This window comes from Macrobrachium nipponense, chromosome 34, assembly GCF_015104395.2.
Source record: "Macrobrachium nipponense isolate FS-2020 chromosome 34, ASM1510439v2, whole genome shotgun sequence".
Classification (NCBI taxonomy): Eukaryota; Metazoa; Arthropoda; class Malacostraca; order Decapoda; family Palaemonidae; genus Macrobrachium; species Macrobrachium nipponense.
Genome location: NC_061095.1, coordinates 1230902 through 1252221, shown reverse-complemented (window position 1 = coordinate 1252221; position 21320 = coordinate 1230902). Strand labels below are relative to the sequence as shown.

The 21320-nt window shown below is 41.9% G+C and overlaps 2 protein-coding genes across 7 annotated transcripts in view; one reads left to right on the top strand and one right to left on the bottom strand.

Moving 5' to 3' along the window:
* Positions 1-6371, bottom strand: part of LOC135207800 (E3 ubiquitin-protein ligase ubr3-like) — a 121177-nt gene extending 114806 nt beyond the window's left edge. For 3 of the 5 annotated variants that reach the window (XM_064239629.1, XM_064239633.1, XM_064239634.1), the window contains exons 1-2: positions 6327-6371; positions 2847-3238 (exon numbers count right to left, since the gene is read on the bottom strand). In XM_064239629.1, the coding sequence (XP_064095699.1) occupies positions 2847-3038 (192 nt within the window). In that variant the 5' untranslated portion in view covers positions 3039-3238; positions 6327-6371. Of the gene's footprint in view, positions 1-2846; positions 3239-6308 lie in introns of all 5 variants that reach the window. The other 2 variants (XM_064239632.1, XM_064239631.1) reach the window with 2 other exon arrangements.
* Positions 6372-9917: 3546 nt separating this feature from the next.
* The window catches only part of LOC135207796 (protein regulator of cytokinesis 1-like), a 90502-nt gene continuing 79099 nt past the window's right edge, over positions 9918-21320 (top strand). For both annotated transcript variants that reach the window (XM_064239621.1, XM_064239622.1), the window contains exon 1: positions 9918-10062. The gene's annotated coding sequence lies outside the window, so the exon portion shown is untranslated. The remainder of the gene's footprint in view (positions 10063-21320) is intronic.

The following is a 21320-nucleotide window of genomic DNA, read 5'->3' as shown; positions in this document are numbered from 1 at the left end:
TGTCTGCTCATTGGCCCAATTCCTAAGGGGTCTGTGCTTTCTTAAATTACCTAGACAGGTTCATTTTGTAAATGGTTGGAGAAAATGTTAATATCAACACACTCCACTTGCTAAATATGAGAGTATTATATACCTCTTCCCATGGAAGTTACTGCTCAATTCTTATAACATTCTTATCTATTGAATATCTACTGGAATTCCTATGGCAAAATTTAACATCTGTTCTCTAGTTTCCATTTTAGCTTTCCTATTAAAATATTCCATATTGGAATTTTAGAAAATCAAGCTTGGTGTAAATGCTTGTTTTCTTTTACCTTGGGCAAGCTCACATGAGCCATTTCACAATATTTCACTTCATCTTCTGGTATTTGAATTTTTTTTTTTATTCTTCTTCCACTGTTTATTTTATACTTCTACAATTCCAACTTGGAAGACAGGGCACAACTGTCATTCACCTAAATACACAAACAGGAAAAATATTAATGGGAGTGAAAGCAGATACTTATAAGATCAACTTTTGTCCAGTCACTGTGAAAGTAAGCTATACGTATATATAAAAAAAAGGAGAGAAAGAAGACAAACAAAAATAAGGACAGAAATAAAACGTTGAGAATTAAGGTGACTAGCTAAGTGAAAGGAGGTAAAAACATGGAGTATGCCTATTGTTAGCTACTGCAGGTGTATGGCTTCAAAGAAGAAGAAGAAGAAGAAGAAGAAAAAAAAAACAGTCTGGAAATTTGACATTTAGGTGCAATGCTCCACATATACTGACATTCAGAAAACTAAAAGTGTACTAGAAAAAAATTTCAAGGATAATAAAATATACCTATGAAAAATAAAATATACCTCCTATGAAAGAGTGTAAAGCTCTACGATAAGTGACCATCTGAAACATATTTGCAGTAGTATATATGTTTGCAATTTTGCATTAATATGATAAGGCATAAGTTGGGAACCTCGCACAATGGTAAACCAGCCGGTTTGAGGTTGGAGATGATGTGCAAATGGTTTATATGAGTTAGCCATCTCACTACTACTTTTCAAATACAACATGAAACTACTACTATACAACCTATATACAATTTGAAACTATAAACTGTATCAGGATCTCTGCCAAGAGTAACAAAAATTCAGTGGCCCAGAACCAACACAATACATGATGCATACAATGCAGTATTAACATCAAATTATACAAACAATTTTAGCTGATTATGGACAACACTAAAGAAGATATGACCAAAACCCAATACTACTGGTACTTTATAAATCAAGGATTGAAAGAACTGCATAAACAGACGAAGCCAAGCTGAACATAGATAGATCAGAGTGTAAATCAACAGAGCTAAGAAATTTTTTTACAAAGCACAATACTAAAACAGTAAAAACAAATTTTGTACGAATAGTAAATTCGCAAGGAAATTTGCACCGATAACAAAACATCTAAAAACCACGAATATATACTGAATGTAACGAAAATAAATACAGGAGCTAAATATGGACAATTCAAACATGCTTGTACAAAACGAATGGAAATGCTATGCATGTAATCAAAACATCTATTATGGAGTCTCTCAAACCTGCCATTATATTTCAGACACTTCATTTGCAACAATGACAGCGCTGATTTTGTAAGTTACATATATACTACATACTACGAATAAAAATCTCTGGCTAGGAGACTAATATTTGATTTTACAAAAACTACATTTTGTTAATTCTATACAATGAGTACTTTGGAAAAGGATCCTCACACTACAAAAATTTTCCAATCTAACAAAGCACCTGACACAATTCTAACCCCTACAAGATCACTACGAATGAAAAATATGAGCTTTTGCACCTTGTAATTGACAAATGTTAACAGACCATGAACTGTGATTGTGGAATGTCATCTCTTAAAAGTGAAAATACTGTTCATAACCATAATCAATTCCCTGCATCTATTGTGAAGTATGTCACAATTTATTGATATATATGTAAATACCATACCAGATTTCTACTTTCACTTGACAAACATATATAGTACTGCTGCAAGTTACAAAACACAGTACTACTATTATATATATATCATATATTATATATATATATAATATATATAATATATATATATATATATAATATATAGATTATATATTATGGTTACAGTTCTTCATGCACAATAAAACTCTGTATCCTACTGGGCTTTGTTGAAATGGTTTCCGCATGATTCAAATACTGTGCTATACGTATCCTAAACTGTTCACAGATCCATGATAGCCACAATTTTTGTATCAGTAAAAATTATAATGCTTATACGGCTGAGTAATGAATCGGATTCTCAGAATGTGATAGGGCTATTATTTCTATAAGTAGATATCTTTCGAATATTTCCACCAATCCATAATTACACAAACTCCAATCCTATAAACATCAGATAATACTGAAGAATATTACACCACTCTCTTCTGTGTTTCAGTAACTACATACCCATACATGTGCAAAATGGGTGCCTTGTTTAAACACTAGCCCCTTAGGGATGAGCATAAAAACACAGGCCTACATGAAATATGATAAATATCATAACCATAAACAAAAAACTTTAACATTAAACACAGGGCAGTAAATAGTATTCCACTTGGTAGCTGGAAGGAATCAGGTAACAATAATATCCTTCAGTTTTACTAATAATCAAACTGTAAAACTGCATGTCTTCCAAATAAACGGCATATTTTCAGGAAGCTTGAATTACAAGTCAATGGCCCCTTTGATGGGCTTGTTCCATATGAATAGGTTTAACATTCTGAATAATAATATTAATGATAACAATAATAATAATACTTTATAAAATATCAGCAAAGGATACTCACCTTAGCTGGCGTTCCCTGCGAGTCCTGGGAAGACATCGCCCGCAAGCACTCATCGCGCAGATACCTGGCTGCATAGCGCTTCCCCTTCTTCAGCAAGAGCTGAGCCGTTAGGACATCAGCCTGGCTGGAGGGCTCGGAACTACTCGAGCTACGGGGGCTAGGACTTCCCTCACTGTGATCTTGATCATCCATCTTTTCAATATGTCAGGACAATTTCATTAACCAAACATGACCTCACCCATGTTAAGGTCAAACACTGTCACTAAAACCACTGTGTATTTCCACGCACTTCACTCTTTAGTTTGCTTTGAACGAGTTGCTTCGAGTAACTGCGCCTTAAGCTGTACAATATCAAGTGATGGAGCTGCACTTTTACTTTTTTGTTTTAAAATCTATGATCAAATATGAAAATATTTAAAGAATACACCAATAAAATAACATCACACAAATTGACATGCCTGGCTGCTTTCAAAGCACTTCAACTAATATATATGTATTCTGGTTCACTTTCTTTTATAATTGGGACGGCTCGCAAAACGTGAATTAAAAATTATCACTCGAATCGGTCACACTTTCTTGTCAACATAATTTTTATCACAAAATTCCATTTGCCACCACTAACTTTACTCTATGAAAATTTATCCAATAAATATTTTAAAATATACGACCGGATAAACCACGTTATAACAATGCTTAAACTACTTGTTTGGGTAAAACATATGTCTAAAAAATACTTGCTATACATGAAAAAAATATAAAAAACTAAGAAATGCAACTTGTCTCTGATACTACAAAGTTATGATATAGTATAGTATACCTAATCTAATATATAGAAAGAAAATTATTCACAGGGGGTAGGGGGGGAACCTGATTTTGTTGATATCAGACAATTCCTACAATCAAATAAATGCCTGGCAACATAAAAGGCAAAAAATCATTTATCATCATTAACTTCTTAATAATGTTTTTTATATTTTCTCCGCACAGCCCATAAGTTTGTCAATGTTAATTAAAAGAAAAATTAATCTTATAATGTCACCCTTCCAAAAAACACTCCCAGCAAAAATTCCAACAAGTGAACAAACACTTTTACTAACGCCCACTCTGTTATTATTTGGTAACGGATTTCACATAATATTTTTTATATGCCAGCTACAGTACTGCCAATATATTCTACCTTACGTGCATGTTTTCCAAAAACTCAATCATCATACACACTGCCTGTACTTGAATTCCTACTTTAGGATAGCCTACTCATAATTCAAAATTATTGTTTAACCAGACAACAGTTTAAATCCACATTAGTAATTTAGTTTTATATGAAAGAAATAATTACAGTAGTCAGAAAATGGGGAAATACATTTAAATACGAATACATGAATATGTACGTAAAACATTGACAAATGCTTAAGTCTCCTCTTTAGTCTGGAATGATGAACTATTGACAGTTACTATTTATTTTTTTTTTAAGCTGAAAGTCAACATCCACTGTTAATATTAGCTAACGAAAATTCTATTTTGCTTCCAACTGGTTAATGTACTATAATAGTGGAAACTGAACAATATCTGCTGTGTATTTTTAATTCCAAAACATTAATAGACGATCTCGAATAACCAGATATTGCAGCCTGACTTCATTAATATATAATTTTACTCACTAGGCTAAAGAGACCTAAGAATCAATGACTGCGCATGTTCATTTAATGATAAATAGCAAGTGAATACGATGAGCGCATAAAAATTTTAACTGCACTGATTCTGCAAATCACAATTGGCTTTGCTAATGCTGGCTGAATATATTTACTACACACTCATGAAATAAACTATACTTCAGTAACATTCCAAGAGGGAATAAAATAATGACTTAGGCTACAAAAGAACCTAAAAAGGACATTGACAGGCCGACGATAAGTTTCACGAATTTCCTCTTACCATAGGCCTTCACGGATTAGGCTAACAGCCTATGCAACCTCAGCCGATGAGGATTTCTTTAAATTTTTTTTTTTTTATTTGGGGTTAAATTTTAAATTCAAATGTGACACCAAGAGGGTCAGGAATTTCACAAATTTTATCGTTCCACTTAAACTTTTCTGGAATTTTTTTTTAAATACCTAATTTCTTCCGGATTAAACGCTAAACCCAGATATTTTTTATAGCTGAAATATAACAGGCCTCACTAGGTATACCCTCACCTACACCAGGACATGGTCGAACTTCCCTGGGTGGACATTACCTGCACTAGGTAGGTAATTAGTAACCCAAATCTACCTTCAGGTAAAGTTGCACTACCTAACGAAATCCAACCCTAGTTTGAAGTCTAGGGGCCCTATATCTATACAAAAAAAAAAAATATGTTAGGCTAGAGCACAGCCTCTAACACACGACAACACCTTCCAACTCACACACAAACCTGACCTCAGCCCCCCAAAACGGCAAAAGGGGGAGGAGGAGCCTTGGGATCACACCTCCACCACCACAAGCAACGACAATGACTCATCGTATATAATTCGCCATTTTATCGATCGTATCTCTCACACACAGACACATATATATATAGGCGGACAAATCGATAAAATACGTTTCCACTCATTCACGCGGGTGGGACCTGCAGCGGAGCCGGGCTGAACGGAATGACGACGGAGAATGGAGTTTTTTTTTTCTTTTACATTTTTCTAGTAGGTTGGTAGACGGGCAAGTGGGTGGGGTGGCCGTTGTAAAGGCGAGGAGGAACGTGGTTTCCCCCCCAAGTTATTTACGGGCGATATCAAGCTGCCCGAACCGGGCAAAATGGACAAATGATTTTTATTTCGTCGGTAAGGTATAGGTGGAAGGTGGGTGTGTGTGTGTGGGCCGTTGTATAGACCCCGAAATGGGAAGGGGGAGGGACATCGGTGGGTCTAGCATACTACTACTACTACTTAGGGCAATGATCCCACCCACCTTCCTCCTCCTCCTCACCCTCTTCTTCTTCTTCCTATTCCTTCCCCCTTTAGCTCACCCATATCGATTGCGATAAACAAGGCCGTCGTGCATCAATCACCCGCGGATGCACGGCAAGCCGTGCGCCGAATGCACGTGGGGTGGAATGCCCCCCCTTCAAAAGCACGGGGGAGAGAGAGAGAGGTCATTGTCGAGTGACACATCACTACGAAATAAGGAGGAGGAGGAGGTGGACTGGAGGTGGGGTTATGGGGGGGAGGGGGGGGGGGCGTAGGAGAGGCGGAAGGAGGGAAGGGGGAGGGGGGACTGTCATCCTCGTCCCAAGGAATGGTCAAGATCACGTCAGCCGATGTGATGATGATGATGAAGAAGAAGAAGAAGAAGCGACGCAGGTGTCGAATGCCGTCCATGGCGGACGACCACTCCACCTCGGCGGGGCACGGCGACCCCTTACGCGTCCCATCCGACGGGACTCCCTTCGTCGGCGCCTTTCGGGGACCGAAAAACGACGGCAAAATTCACCACACACGGGAGGATCACCTCTACTCGCAACTCGGCAGAGATTTGACTACCCACAATCCCTTGCGCATCGCCCCAAGTGAACGTCGACATCCGCTCGACTTGTTATGGAACTGGGATGTGTTGTTTCTTTGGCCCTTTCCAGAGCGATTTTCGTTCGTAATTACGGTAAAAACAATTAAAAACTATAGATTAAGGCTTGTTCTAGCGAATTCGCTACAATTTACGATGCCCGTAGATATTACGCGGCAGTTTTGAAATGAAATCCGGCTGACATTCCATTTACGCTACAGAAGTTACTGCTTCTCTCTTTCTCAATGAAACCATTCATTGATTAATGTTCCTGAAAGCTTGAATGGCGTTATAATAGTCTCACCAAGCTGGAAATTGTCATAAAACCCCTTAGAAACTATAGAAATAAAACATTTTAGCGTCTCCGTTAAAAAAAATGAATGAATCACAATCTACGGCTGTTTTACATCAAGTTTAAGTTACGGCCATGTTCACTATGTGCAGTACATTGTAACATTGTAGTAATGTTATATTTACAAAAACAAAAAAAATATTGAGCTTAATGAACTGAAACTGAAAAACAAGGACTGGGGACATTGTATCAATAAGTAAATAGACATGTAATCACCGAAAAACAATTGGATGTCAAATAAAAATGTGTAAGCTGGAAACAGAGAATAAAATTTCATATAGTTTTCTTGTATAGCCTTTTCTTCTATGTGTTCGCTGTTTCAAGATTGGAGACATCTTTAAGTTCACCTTGTATATCCCTAATTTATTTATATTTCTATCTATTTATTTATTAGTTTAGTGTTTTATCTACTTTCTTCTTTTCTAATAGCTGATCTCTCCTTTCTATATTTTATATTATCTACTGCAATTCCATACAAATACCCCTGTAGGCTTACTCCATATGAATAGGGTTTATCTTTTGAATAATATCAATAATAACTGAATATCTGCAAATTCCTTTACTTTCTATAAGTTGCACCAAACAAGAATAAAAGAAAGTATGAGAGAAACTTGGAGACATTTAAAAGCAATAAGAATTAACCCTTTTTATCGAGTAAAAGAAATTGTAATGTTGTAAACGAGTAGATGACCACCCGGTGGACTAATTTTATATTTGGGACCTGATAAGAGGACCTCTAAATATAAATTCAGAAGAGGGTTGAAATGTTATTGAGCAAATGGTGTGAATAAACAATTTTGGGTTTCACAGATGGAGTTGAATTGAATATAGAATTTAGGCCAGGACTGGGACATATAAGGTCATTCAGCGCTGAGACGGATATTGACAGCAAAAGGTTTGAAAGGCGTAAAGGAGAAAAACCTTAATGCAGTTGCACTATGAATCTATTGTTAGTAGAGGGTGGGAAGTAAGATGGAGGAAAAAGAATATGAAGGGAAGTACAGTGAGAGGAACGAAAGTGGTTGCAGCTAGGGGACGAAAGCATGTTGCAAAGAACCTTGAGTAATGTCTACATTGCACTGCATGAGGTGCACTGATGGCAACCTTTTCGTTCCTTCTACTGTATACCTCCTTTCGTATTCTCTTTCTTCCATCTTACTTTCCACCCTCTCCTAACAACTGATTTGAGTTTTCCTCCTGTTACACCTTTCAAACCCTTTAATGTCGATTTCCGTTTCAGTGTTGAATGACCTCGTAGATTCCAGTGATTGGTCTTTGCCCTAAATTCTATATTCAATTCAATTCATTGTTTTTTTATGAAAGATACAGATAACAGGTTATGTTACTACAGACCTATCTCATTCGAGTTTTCCCTACACTACTACGCATAGCAGAGCCTTAGACCAAGGCTGAACCTCCACCTCTGTCGGGCTCAAGAGTCCTACTCAGCCTTTATTTTACGTTCTGCAAGGCTCCCCAAAACGCTACACCACACTAGAATCCAAAATTTTTGCTAATATGTTCATCAGTAGTACTATGGCAGACGCTGAATAAGTATAAGCCTTCATCCGCTTGAATGAAGCAATGTTGTCGAACGATCTGATCTCTTGAGGAGGCCTATTGATCACTATAGGTCTAGCAATCTCCAAGGCTCTTAAACCAGTCTGCAAATTATATCTCGGTTCCTCCAGTCTTAGATGTTCAGAGTTATGTCTCAGATTTACAACTGGCGCCGTTTGAAAGTGACGTATAATGATCGGTTGACATATATCAGGCTTTTCGTACTACAGTGCTTGAAACACGAACACAATGCAAACTCAGTCCTCGCTTTAATTGGCAGCCTATAAGAACAGTTGTTATGCTGTCCCTAGGAGATATTCTTTTAATAAGTCTGGCTGCTTTATCCATGATCCTCTGCATTTTGCTCAGTTGATAATCAGTGAGTCCAAAATAGATTGTAGTGCAGCAATCAAGTATGCTAATGACACAGATCTGAATTAGCATCCTCATTAACGCCTCATCCGAGTATTTCTTTAGAGAGCGATGTTCCTTAAGTGGAATATCCCTCAGTCTTCGTAACTTTGTTAATTTGCTCATTGAATGAAAGATTGTGAGCTTGCATTACTCACAAATCCTTAACAGAGTTGCTTACAGTCAGTGAAGTATACCATTAACCACAAGGCTTTGCATATTTCCCAGTCTTCTAAATTCACCCTTTTTTTCACAATAACAAGTATTCAGTTTTCCTTCTGTGTCAGCAACATCATTAAATGTCAAATAGAACTAAGTATCACCAGCAAGACTTTTGAAACTAAGACCATACTTATATAAAATGTACGACAGCTCACGTGTCTTTATTTACAAAATAAAACTGGACCAAGCACACTTCCCTGTGGCACACCCCTTGACAGCGTCCTAGAGCTTGAAGAGGACTGTCCAATTTGAACGTTATATGTTCTGTTCTCAATATAAGAAAGTTCGACGCTGTTCTATTAATGCCAACAGCTTTCAAATCATCCACCAACAAGCCACGAACAACTGTATCAAATGCAATACACAAATCGAGTAATAATATTCCACGCTTTCTCGCATCTATTTTCATAATAAAGTCATTGACTACGGCACAAAACGCTGTTTCAGTACGTGCAATTCTCTGTATGCTGACTGCTCTACAAGAAAAATATTATTCTCTTCAAGATGTTGTAATAACTGCTCTAAAATAATTGTTTTTTCTATAATCTTGGATGGAAATGTAAAGGTCGAGACCAGTCTGCAGGAACTTAGACTCTGTCACCATAGGTTTCACCAACGCCTCTTTTTCACTCATTATATATTTGCTTTGATCTGCCCCCACGTTACGAAATCTCAATAGCTTGTTTACCATTAACTCAGGAAAAATAAAGGGTAGCAAAATTATTTAACTAATAATCCGTACAATCTTACCATCAAAGAACTTCAAAAACTCATCTGCCAGATCACAGTCAGAATAACCATCAGGTAATAGTTTATCACATTCATTAAGGTCTTTGTTGGTGATTTAGATTTAACCAGCAACCAGCCGGCACGGGCTCTTACTCCCAGAGAAGCCACCCTCCCCACCCCCACCATATAAACTTCTTTCTTTGTTAGCAGCAGGGAGTCTTGTCAGAATTTCTAAACTCGAAAAGAAGAAGAAGAGTAGTGTCCCACGTACCTCTGGCAACCACAACCACCTTCCTGGTGACGTCACGAAACTTTCCTCCAATCAGCGACGCGGGTTTCAGATGTGAGCACGTTTTGAAACAAGGAGGGCGTTGTGTACTGTCTTATTTTGGTGAAATATTTGTGTTTATGGTTTGTATTGTTGTTTGTTTTTGTACTAGAGTAAGGCGTTTGTTCTATATTACATTTCAGTAATGAGAATTAATCGTTAATTCGTCATTTCAAACATAAAACGCCAAATTGAATGTTTGTTTTGGTGCGTTGTCTTGGGCCTTCTGGTGTCAGTTAGGGCGAGGAACACCTTTGTTTATTTGTTATTTTATTTAATTAATTTAGGAAAAACTCGTTTCTTTATTCAGATATCTCCGAATAAGGTACAAATCGGCTCATGATTTTACGGAAACGTCTAATTTTGGGAGGAAAGAATAGGTCTACACACCAGGTCGTCTGATTAGCTTAGGTCCATAAGCTCACCCTGTGGGAGTACCAACGTAGGCCTGCCATTTTGCTATTTGTTTAGAATTAAGTAGTATATTTGGTAGCCTACTTCATGCTAGCCTAACCAGAGTTATATTAAAACGACAAAGAAGACTTCCTCCTACACGAATCTTGTATTTTAATGCTTTCCAGTACAGTATTAGGCTAGCTGTGGCCACCTTAACTACCTATGTTCGGACCCACCTCTATACAAAATAATTTAACACTTCATGACAATGGAGATGGGCACCAGTCACGAGTCATAGGTCATGAGAGCAACACTTTGAGACATGAGACTCGTGACTGGTGCTCATCTCCGGTGTCAGGAATTGTTAAAGTAATTTTTCTGAAAGTGGGTCCGAACACGGTTAAGGTGGCCGCAGCTAGCCCACTCGGTTGTTTACCCTGGTATAAGTAATCCGTATTATCGCCTGTATTTGATAGCCTAAATTGTATCTTAAAAACGAAAAAGCCAAGTATCGACAATGAAATAGCGATTAGGTTGCATATTGACGCTATTTTACTGTCAAAACCTCGCTGTCGTAGACCTAAACTTACTTCAGAAAAAAGTATAATTCAGAAAAACTCATAACTAAGGTAAAACACCACGGCAGGCCAAACAGGCCACCTACAATCAACGCTTGCCACCCTCCGAAAAAGTACATTGTAACGTGTCCTGACACCGGAGATGGGCATCAGTCGCGACTTGTTGTTGGTGAAAAACGGAGCTTAAGACTTCTACTCTCCTTTCGAAGTAAGTATTTTCTCCAAAGTTAGAAATTAAGGCCAAATTTTAAGATTTAAACAGAGGGTACTGAAAAGGGTGGCCACGGCAGTGGAAATCTCACCAAAACGCTTTAGAAATTTTTACTTACAACTAAAAATGTTTCGAAGATTGACGTCATCTCGATGTTTACGGAGTCGCTTGTGTCAACAAACTTTCCATTTCCTGTGATAAATCCACACACCACTTGTACCCACAGACGCTGGGGCACTTTTCATCACAACAATCGAAACAGTGTTTCTCACCAACAAACAAGTTAGGAGTAAACAGCTGTTTTGGTAGAAGATGACGAGAAGCGTGCTCTTAGCTAATTTTTAAATAAATAGTAAAACATCAATATTTTACATATTTATGATGATTAATTTGAAAATATTCGTTATTGAAAAAGTAACTCGACTCTGACTCAAATTTTAGTAATTTTTTTTCTGAATTAGAACGTTCTTTTAAGTTCTGTATTATGACATCACGACATCTTGACTTTCGTACCTATTGTAAATAATTGCTATACTCAACGGTCATTGCAGAACAGTTTACCAGTTATTCATGCAGATTGTTATCAGCTAGTCATGTAATTGTTATAATCGTAATGCACATATATATCTTTATTATTTACTTTTTGGATATATGAAGATGTTTTATTGCCGGATTACCGCTGTAGTGTGACGCAATCGTTTTCGGTCCCTGGGCCTCTGTCTGTTTTCGCACCATAAGAAATTATGGGGCCGAATTTGCAATGACCAGAAAGTCGTTAAAAGAGGAAAGTTAGCATTGAGGGGCATATGTTTTGACTGAGAAAAATACAAATTTATTCAATAGCTAGCTTGTAAAAAATACTTGGTTATAAAAACTTGATTGACAACTAAGCAGTATGTCTACTATGGGTTTCAGAGACACTGCAAGCACGTTTTTGGGCAATACCTATTTCTGTAACGAACACTCGTAACAGAACGAGATTTTGCTATAGTGCATTACACCCAGTGCCGTAATTTATAAGGGTATTGTGAATCACTAATCGTAAAGAATAACGACACTTGTCCTTGTACCAAGAGACAAAAACTCCATTATGCAGAAATGGATATGAACATGCGTAAAAAGCTCCACCTACCCCCCCCCCCCTTCCATCGCCACCCCTTTCCTTCTCTGTTCCTGTGCCTTCCTTTCTCTCTCTCTCTCTCTCTCTCTGTTGCCATTCGGTTTGTGTTGACCCTCCAAACTGGGTATAAGACTATACACAAAACGTTGAAATTGGTGAAATTAGGCTATGTATTGGAAGTATATATACATAAATATTAAAGCAATTTTATCATTATTGCATTACTATGGCAACTAGAATTCATGGAAACAGTTTATAATAATGAAGCGGCGTATGTGTGAAGCCTCCACTAATGTGGCAACGATGATTTTGCCATTCTTAGCATGCAAAAATTAAAGCATGCAAACATTAAAGGTTACATTTATTTCTGGCATACGATTATTAAAGAAATTCAAAATACTAATATAGACTGAAATCAATGAAAAGTGCTAGCAAAAACAAAAATGTATATAATTCAGTTATCCGTAGTCGTTCCTCTATGCACGTATCCGTAATCGTTCCTCTATGGTTTTTGGCAGCCAGATGTACGAAAACGTTAGAAACATTTGATTGTATCTACTTTAGAAATATCTGTAATTTTTCGGGGTAATTTGGTTGCAAAATAGGGATAATATACATGGAACGAAATCAAAATTTTTAAATAACAAAGTAAATTTAAACTAAATAATGAGTAAAGTAAACAATTTTGGGAATAAAACTTTGCAGTTTCGTCGTCTGTCGTCGTCTGCTGTTCGTAACTGTGTTTGTGGCGTGCGCGCTTAAAACCAGGAACAGCAACGGGTTTAAAGTGCAATGTGGAGTGAACTGAGACCAAAATGTGTATAATAACAATCAAATAAGCACTGTGGAGTTTCAGTTGCGATGGCAGTAAGGATAAAAACCACCAATTACAAGGTAAGAATGAATTCAGTTCAAACCATAACCCCGGGAATAACAAGTTTCATACTTTCACTAATATAGGCAACAAAATGTTGTTTTATTGTGCTGAATACAACTGCAATCTTGAGTAAGATCAATAAACGTTACATATATACGCTAACATTGTTCAAATGAGTGCTGGGAAGGCTGGGGAAAGATGGTGGCCGTCACTGATTAGAACCTTCCATGCAAAACGTAGCCGCCATATTGGATTTCAAAACTGCTTTGAAAACATATTTTACAAAGAGCTCACATGCTTATTTTAGTTCGTATGGGGCTTTCATATATCACAATATGTTGACGAAACTTCAGTCTTTTAAATGGTATGCTTAGAGTTGCAATTGTATTCTTGTTTCACCAATTAAATATCGAGTGAATAAGACCCGTCCACCATGATGAAGGTTGGCCTGCCGTGGTGTTTTACCCTAAATGTTTCGCAATAAAAAGTTTAATTTCTTCGGGAAATCTACTTCCTAACGCAATGTTTTGATGTAAATGTATTACATAGAGATGGCAGCAAGAACCTAGTAGCGTGTATCAAGGTAAAATACCGAATGGCCGGCCTCTACTGTAGCGCAACCACTTTCCCGAAAAAGTACTTCAACACGTCCTGTAATCCAGGATAGACATTAGTTAAGAGCCAGTGGCCGTGGAAGCAACACCTTGAGACCTCTACTTTCCTCTCGAAGTAAGTTTTTTCTCCCAAGTTACAAGTCATTTCAGATTTACGGGATTGTGGTCGTGCTATGGTAGAGGTGGCCATTCGGTATTTTACCCTAATTAGGCTTTAAGAAAACAATAATCAGCATACAAACCATTCAACATACAAATGGCTGTTTGGAACATGGCTCGTTTGTAAGCAAGATGGTGCCTGTAACTCAAATAGGTTGAAACACCGCAGTGGAGCCATCATCATCACATGGTTCAGCCTTATTCACTTTATATATAATTAGTGAAACAGGAATACAATTACATCTTTAAACATACCATTCATAAGATTGAAGTTTCATCAACATAATGTGATATATGAAAGCGCCATACGAACTAAAATAAGCATGTGAGCTCTTCATAAAATATGTTCTCAAGGCAGTTTTGAAATCCAATATGGCGGCAACGGAGTGAGGTGTCGTTCATAACCACAGCCAAGCCACCATCTTTCCCAGCCTTCTCAGCACTCATTTGACCAATGTTAGCATATATATGTAACGTTTATTGATCTTACTCAAGATTGCAGTTGTAATCAGCACAATAAAACAACATTTTGTTGCCTATATAAGTGAAAGTATGAAAGTTCTTTTGTTCCGATACGTAATACAAACATCGGTCCTTTAACAATAGGAAGTAGCTAGCGGCAGCTGGAAACGGTCCCGTAAGCTTCGAACAGGGGGGAGAAACGGTAGTTAACTGCTTGTCCGACAGTCGCGCGCCGCGCGACTGGGAGGTAAGCAAATCACTTTTGCTTTCGGCCGCGGGTGTGAAGGACGTGTTCGTCATCGCTCTCTGCCCGCTTCATCGTCGTTATGCTTTGTTTATATGAGCTGGTTGCTTTTGGTTTCCTGTCGCTCCTGGTTCCTGAGCCTGTCCATGCTGGTCCTGCCCACGGTGTGTCTTCCCCATCCCCAGGTCCTTCCGGACAGGTGCAGTCGGGCCGTGTTGCTTCGGCAATAGCCCCTGGCTCCGGCCATGGATGGAGGACCTGACGACTGTCCTGCGTGAGCTGACGAGGAAGAGGAGAAGAGGAAGCTGTCATCTTCGTCTTCATCGTCTGCTGCTGCCTCACCCCTCCCCTTCGGGAACTTCTAAGGGCCCGTCCCACCCCGGTGGGACGGGGGGTCCTTCTGCTGGTCCTCCTGCTCCTTCGGGAGCGGGGCCCGTCTCCCCTTCCGTAAGGAAGAGATAGACGGGGACCAGAGGAGTATCGGTTAGCTCTGGTACTTCCTCGCCTGGTGCTAGCGGCGATGCCGCTACGTCAGGTTCCGGCTCGGTCTCTCGTTCGCGAGAGATCCCGAGTGTACGTTCTCCCTCGGGAGACCGTGCAGCCAAGTTTCGGCGCCAGAGTTCGCTCGGCGCCAAGACGCGGCACGGAGCAGAAGGCTGGTTGGTGAGAGACGCTCAGGTGACTCTTGCCAGGCCAGCGGCCGCTCTTGCAGCGACCAGTGCTGTAACCCGGGGTTTCCCCCCTAAGAAGGCTCCTTCGGGACCTTCTAAGGGCCCGCCTCTCGCTCCGGCGATTCGGGGAGCTCTTCTGCTGGTCCTCCTGCTCCCTCGGGAACAGGGCCCCGCGTCTTTTCTTCTACAAGGAGAAGAAGACGGGGACCAGAGGAGTGACCAGCTCGGCTGGCACTTCCTCCTGCCTGGTTCTAGCGGTTTCTGCCGCTAAACCAGGATCCGCCTCTGGCTTCTCGTTAGCGAGAAGTACCGAGTGGACGGTCTCCCGCGGGAGACCGTCCAGCCAAAGTCTTGACACCCGAGCTCGCTCGCCGTCAAGACCGAAGCGCGGAGCAGAAGACTGGCGAGTGTCGTGCAGACGACTCTCGCCAGGCCAGTGGACGCTCTCGCAGCGACCAGCTGGCTGCTCGGGTTGACGTGACGGTCGCTGACCGCCACGGGTTGAGGCGAGGAAGGGGGTCCCCGCGGCCGTCGGTACCAGCCACGGCTGGTACCAGCGGCTCGACGCGCCGAGAGGACGCTCGCCGGTCTCACCGCGACAGCGAGCCTACTGTTCAGGTCACCTGACGCCCCCAAAAGCTCCCATCGGGACCGGGCGGAGACGGTACCAGCAACAGCTCGCCTGACGCTAGAGATCAGCGTGCGACGTTTCTCAGCCGAGCCTCTCGCCCAGGCGAGCGGCAATGGCTAGGCCTGTGCTCGATCGCCACCGACGCGGATTGACGATCAGCAGCAGCCCTCCAAGCACGCTGGTCCTGCCAGCGAGCTAGGGGGGAGCGTCAGGTCTGCCTCTCCTGTAACTTCACCTCCTCGGGCTACCGGGAGGAGCGAGGTACCTATGAGTGATCGCGAGAGGTGCGCCGCTCGCGATCCCGCTATGACGCCGTATGGACCAGGCACGGTTCTAGGACCGACCAGGACATACGCGCAAGTAGCTGGAGGCGACCGTCAGGGGTCTGCCGCTGTTCCTCCTCCTGAAGGAGGAGTATCTCGGGATCTGTTCTTGTTGGAGGGACTGGACGGTCCTACTCCGCAAGACGCGGTTACTCCCGAGATACAGAGGAATTTGCAGAAGTCATTAAGCTGATTCGTCAGCATAATGACCGTTGCGGAAGGATTGCCGCTCCCACCAGCAGAGCCCACGTCTCTGCTCGAGTCGTTTTGGGGCCCGAGAGGGAACCCAAACCGACGGTGGGTCTGCCGCGATCGGAGCTTGCCGATTCTGTCTCGAACCAGAGTCTCTCGTCTCCGGACAAGAAGGCTCTCTCAGTTCTGGCCGGTCGATCAAGCTACTTCCACCTCCTCTACTGCGACAGCGGCGTTTCTACGTGTCTTCGGACACCGTATTTAAATTCTCCTTCGGTCCTCCTGAGAGGTTTCGACCTCGACGAGGACTGGAATGAGTCGGAGGACGGTATCGGCTCTCTCCTGTCAGGTGTCGATCAGCCCCACCCAGACGACGTTCACAGTGGCGGCAGACCCTTACCTACAGTGAGAGTTCGTAACCCTCCGCAGAAAACGTTTTCTCCTGACATACGTTTTCCCAGACTCTGAGAGGCCATCGCCGCAAGGCGATGGCTGCTCCTACTCTTCTCCAACTGCTAGTTCCACTGGGAAGGCGAGCGAGTATCCAATTCCTCCCCCATTCCCTCTCTCCTTACGGCTACGAGGGAAAGGGGAGGGATCCTACGGAGATTTCTCTGTAGGATCCCACGTTCGGGACTGCGCTACCGGGGGGTGGGGACCTTCGGGTCCTACCCGACGTAAGCCCCGGTCCGTTGAGGAGGAATCCTGCCCCATTCTCAATTTCTACGGGAATCGAGAGGACCACCAGCCGATATCGTTTGACGAATTCGGTGGGGGTTTCGCAGACTGCTTAGAATTCTACGGAATTTCTAGCGCATTCAGTGTGTTCGAGTTTTTTACGATCTCCAAACACTTAGGCGAGACCACGGTCCAAAGTGAGCGAGACGAGAATCCCCGATATGTTACACGATAATCGGGAACCTCGCCTATGCTCGAATTCCTGGAATTTCTAGCATTGGGAAGAAGACTGCTGCTGAAAGAAACTATCTCACAGTAGGCGACCAACCTGGAATAGAGAAGATCGACGGGAATATCCAGTTTGGCTTGAACTACGTCTTAGTATTCTGTTCACCATTGAAGCTTTCCTTCGAGGAAGACTTCTCCTTCACCTCTTTCTTTAGATAGAGATCGAAGGTGGTCGATCTCCAATCCTTATTTTGTTTTCTTGAAGGAAAGAATTTAGGATGGAGATCGTTGTTCAGAATCCTACAAATATACTACGTATATTAACCTCGCGACGTGATTCTACTAAGCAGTTGAATTGTCCGAGGGGTAGGCGCATATCCTAGTTATCTACGGATTGCGACTTTTAAGACAAGTATTTTCTATTGAACTGCAACTCGGGGTTGCCTGCAACCTCCCAGGAGTTTTCAGTTTCAATTTTATATACTTATGGTTTTGTCACGACAACACCATTTTAACTTTTATATTTACCGCCGAAATTCGTTTCGCCTAAATATAATTGCTCGAGCATATCTTTTAGCTCGGTAGTTCTAGCCGAACGCATTCCTTCGTGGAATAATAGATTACTGGCAAACTCAGGAGACGAGTCAGCGAGAGCTCAGGCTCAACTACTGTCGTATTGAACTGCTGATAGCAGCTCAGTATCAGCTGGGCCTCCGAGCATGCACGGTATGTATGTCTCTCTCCCTGCTTTGATTGACTACCGAACCGTATCTCTGCCCAACAATCATGGACTTAGGTCTCTGATTAACGGGGATTCTCGCAATAATGAAGGACCATCTACTGCTGTGATGCTAGATTCCTCGCCTTCGACATTGCGAGAATTTTCAACAGAGATATCTCTTGGACTCTTTCATCTTTCTGTTTACCGCACGGTAACAGAAGTCTGTACAAGTCTCCCGCTGCATCGCACTGCGATAATGCGAATGATTTTGCAGACATCTGAGTTTTGTCTTCAAAAATATCTCGTATTCGTAGGTGTACAATTGTTCATTGTTCAACCCGAATTACAAGATGTGTCGGAAGACATCGCCTACTCTCCGACCTGACAGCTCTACTTCCAAATGTTCAGCCCATGAGAAGCAGTTCTTCAGGCGGCTTTCCCCCTTTTGTGTGTTTTCATTACTGAAGAACGCCCCGCTTTCATTGCAACTACGACTTCTCACCGGACAGCAATGAAACAGCGGTTAGCATTTTCAGTCATTTGTAAGCACGGTTATGAATCTTGAGAATCCTTCTCTCGATTCATCTGTGAAGACGTAGGTTGCATTCAATATCTACCTTCGTCTTCAACGGTACATAGTGTTGTTTCTCCTTAGCTGAGATTCAACAACCATGAGATGTTTTACCTTCAGGGACCTCGGTCTCTAGAAGGCAATTGACTTACGCCTGTTGGGCACATGCCTTAAGAGAATCATCACCCTCGCTGTCCGGCATTGGTGACAAACAAATACATTATTTGTTTGGTCTGCTCGGCCTAACCCTTAAAGGCGAAGGTCACGTGACTTACTCGGATGCTTTGACAACTTGCCTCCTACCGAACGCAGTCAGTCGGCAGCTGTCAGAGCGCCTAGTCAGTTACGAAACTACGCTGTTGACTTAGTTCGGTTGTTACAGAGCAATCATTACTTCGTTTTAATAGCTTGTCACAGTACCCATACCATCGACACCCACCATGGAGTGCCGGTGTCCTATCCACTACCGAGAACTTCGCTGCATGGGGATAGGAGGATGCGAGAGACTTCGTGGCAAACGGACAGACCAGTATGGGTACTGGACATCACCCGAAGTAGAGAAGAGGGAGGTCATGCGACTATTTCCTTCTTTTCCTCTGAGGAACTGCACGACTTCTCCTGCGAAGTCAAGCATTCCAGGGGATGGGGATCCGTGACGCTCGATTTCGTACCAAACTTCGTAGCGAAGACTCAGAACCCTTCGGTCCCTGACGATTGGTTCGAGTCGTTCACAATCCCCTCCCTAATGGACTTCACCGCCTTCGATGCGAAGGAGATGCTGCCTTGTCCGCAAGAACTTCTCCGTGGCGCAGGTACTGAAGGCAGGGGTCTGGTCCAACAGACCACATGCCCTTCCTTCTACCTTCGGGATATTGCCCACAGGTCCTTGGATTCTTTTTCCTTGGGTACCCATGGTGGCTGCTCAACACGTTGTGTAGCGAACCCAGACCCTCCGCGAGGCTGAACAGCATCGAGTCCTGGTGTGACCGTAAGAATGGATGAGTGAATGAGAGTGTGACTGGCTCCTCTTCCCATCTTTTCTTCCCCTCTACCTGTGGTTAGAGGGACACGGTCGTCACCCTGCTGGATAAGGACAAGATGCAGGTGAGCTACTCAACAGAGCCCCATCCTATCCCTTTCACTAGGGATAGGAGCGTATATCCACCACTTCCTCCAACAAGGGGGGAGGAAGTGGATGCCAGCTTGAGGCAACCCATACTTTATGTTGCCTCTTGCAAACAGGAACAAGTTCTTGCTTGCTGGTACGAAGAGATACGCTTGCCTCTCTCTTAGTACTCGGCCCAGAGGTCTGACCATTGATCCTGCGGTACACACCCCGATCAACTCGGACAGAGGCTTGGATCTCTCCCTCGCTCTTACGACCAGGGAGGCATTCCAGGATGGACGAACACCAGTCTGTTCATCAAAAGACTCAGATTCCTCCCACCAAGAAGTGAGTCTTCCTATTGTTAAAGGACCGATGGTTTGGTATACGTATCGGAACAAATGACAATTTGTCGAAAATTGCATTTTTCCTACTATACAAACCTTGAGGTTCCGTTAACATAAGTCCCGTCCCCTCATGCCACCCCTCACTCTGCGTATTTTGCATGGGCCAAAAGCAAAAGTGATTTGTTTACCTCCAGTCGCGCGGCGCGCGACTGGTCGGACAGCAGTTAACTACCGTTCTCCCCTTGTTCGAAGCTTACGACCGTTCCAGCTGCCGCTAGCTACTTCCTATTGTTAAAGGACCTCAGGTTTGTATAGTTAGGAAAAATGCAATTTTCGACAAATTGTCATATTTGGGGTCCGGGTCATGGTTTGAACTGAAATTCATTTTTACCTTGTAATCGGTGGTTTTATCCTCACTGCCATCACAACTGAAACTCCACAGTGCTTATTTGATTGTAATTATACACATTTTAGTCTTAATTCACTCCAAATTGCACTTTAAGGGGGCCGGCCTGCTAAATGCCATTTTTTGTACATGCAACTTCCCCGGCAGATATATACTTAGCTTATGTCTCTTGACGTCCGACAGAAATTCGAATTTCGCGGCACACGCTGCAGGTAGGTCAGGTGATCTACCCCCCTGCCGCTGGTGGCAGGAATAGGAACCATTCCCGTTCTAGAACCAGATTTTCTCTGTCGCGGTAGTGTCAACATATGTTGTTGCTACCTCCTGACTTGATTTTCCTTTTCATCGCCATCGATCTTCTGGGGCTGTCTTTTGCAGGGTGGAAGTACTGGGTCTTTGGTTCGGCATGCGCTTTTATTAACTTTTTAATGAATTTGGCTTCGAAAATTTCGAAGGAATATATGACGTGTCAACTTACCGGAAAATTTTCGGGTAGACACTCTCATAGTTTGCAAGAAAGGGAAATATTAATATTTATTCATTAATACGTGTAATAAGTGTTAGAATTGATTGAGGAAATATACTGACTTCCTACTTTAGGGAGTCAGTAAAGCATGTAACTAGATACGTTTCTTTTAAAAGTTTTTTGGATACTCGTACTAACGAGCAATTAGAGTATTAACAGTACTAGTAGTGTTGCATCCTCATCACCTTCTTACTCGCAGAAACTTCAAATTCATAATTGCAATTTGAAGACAAGGTTGTGGGGCGGTCAAAATGCGAGCTATTAAAAGGTAAGAAGTGATT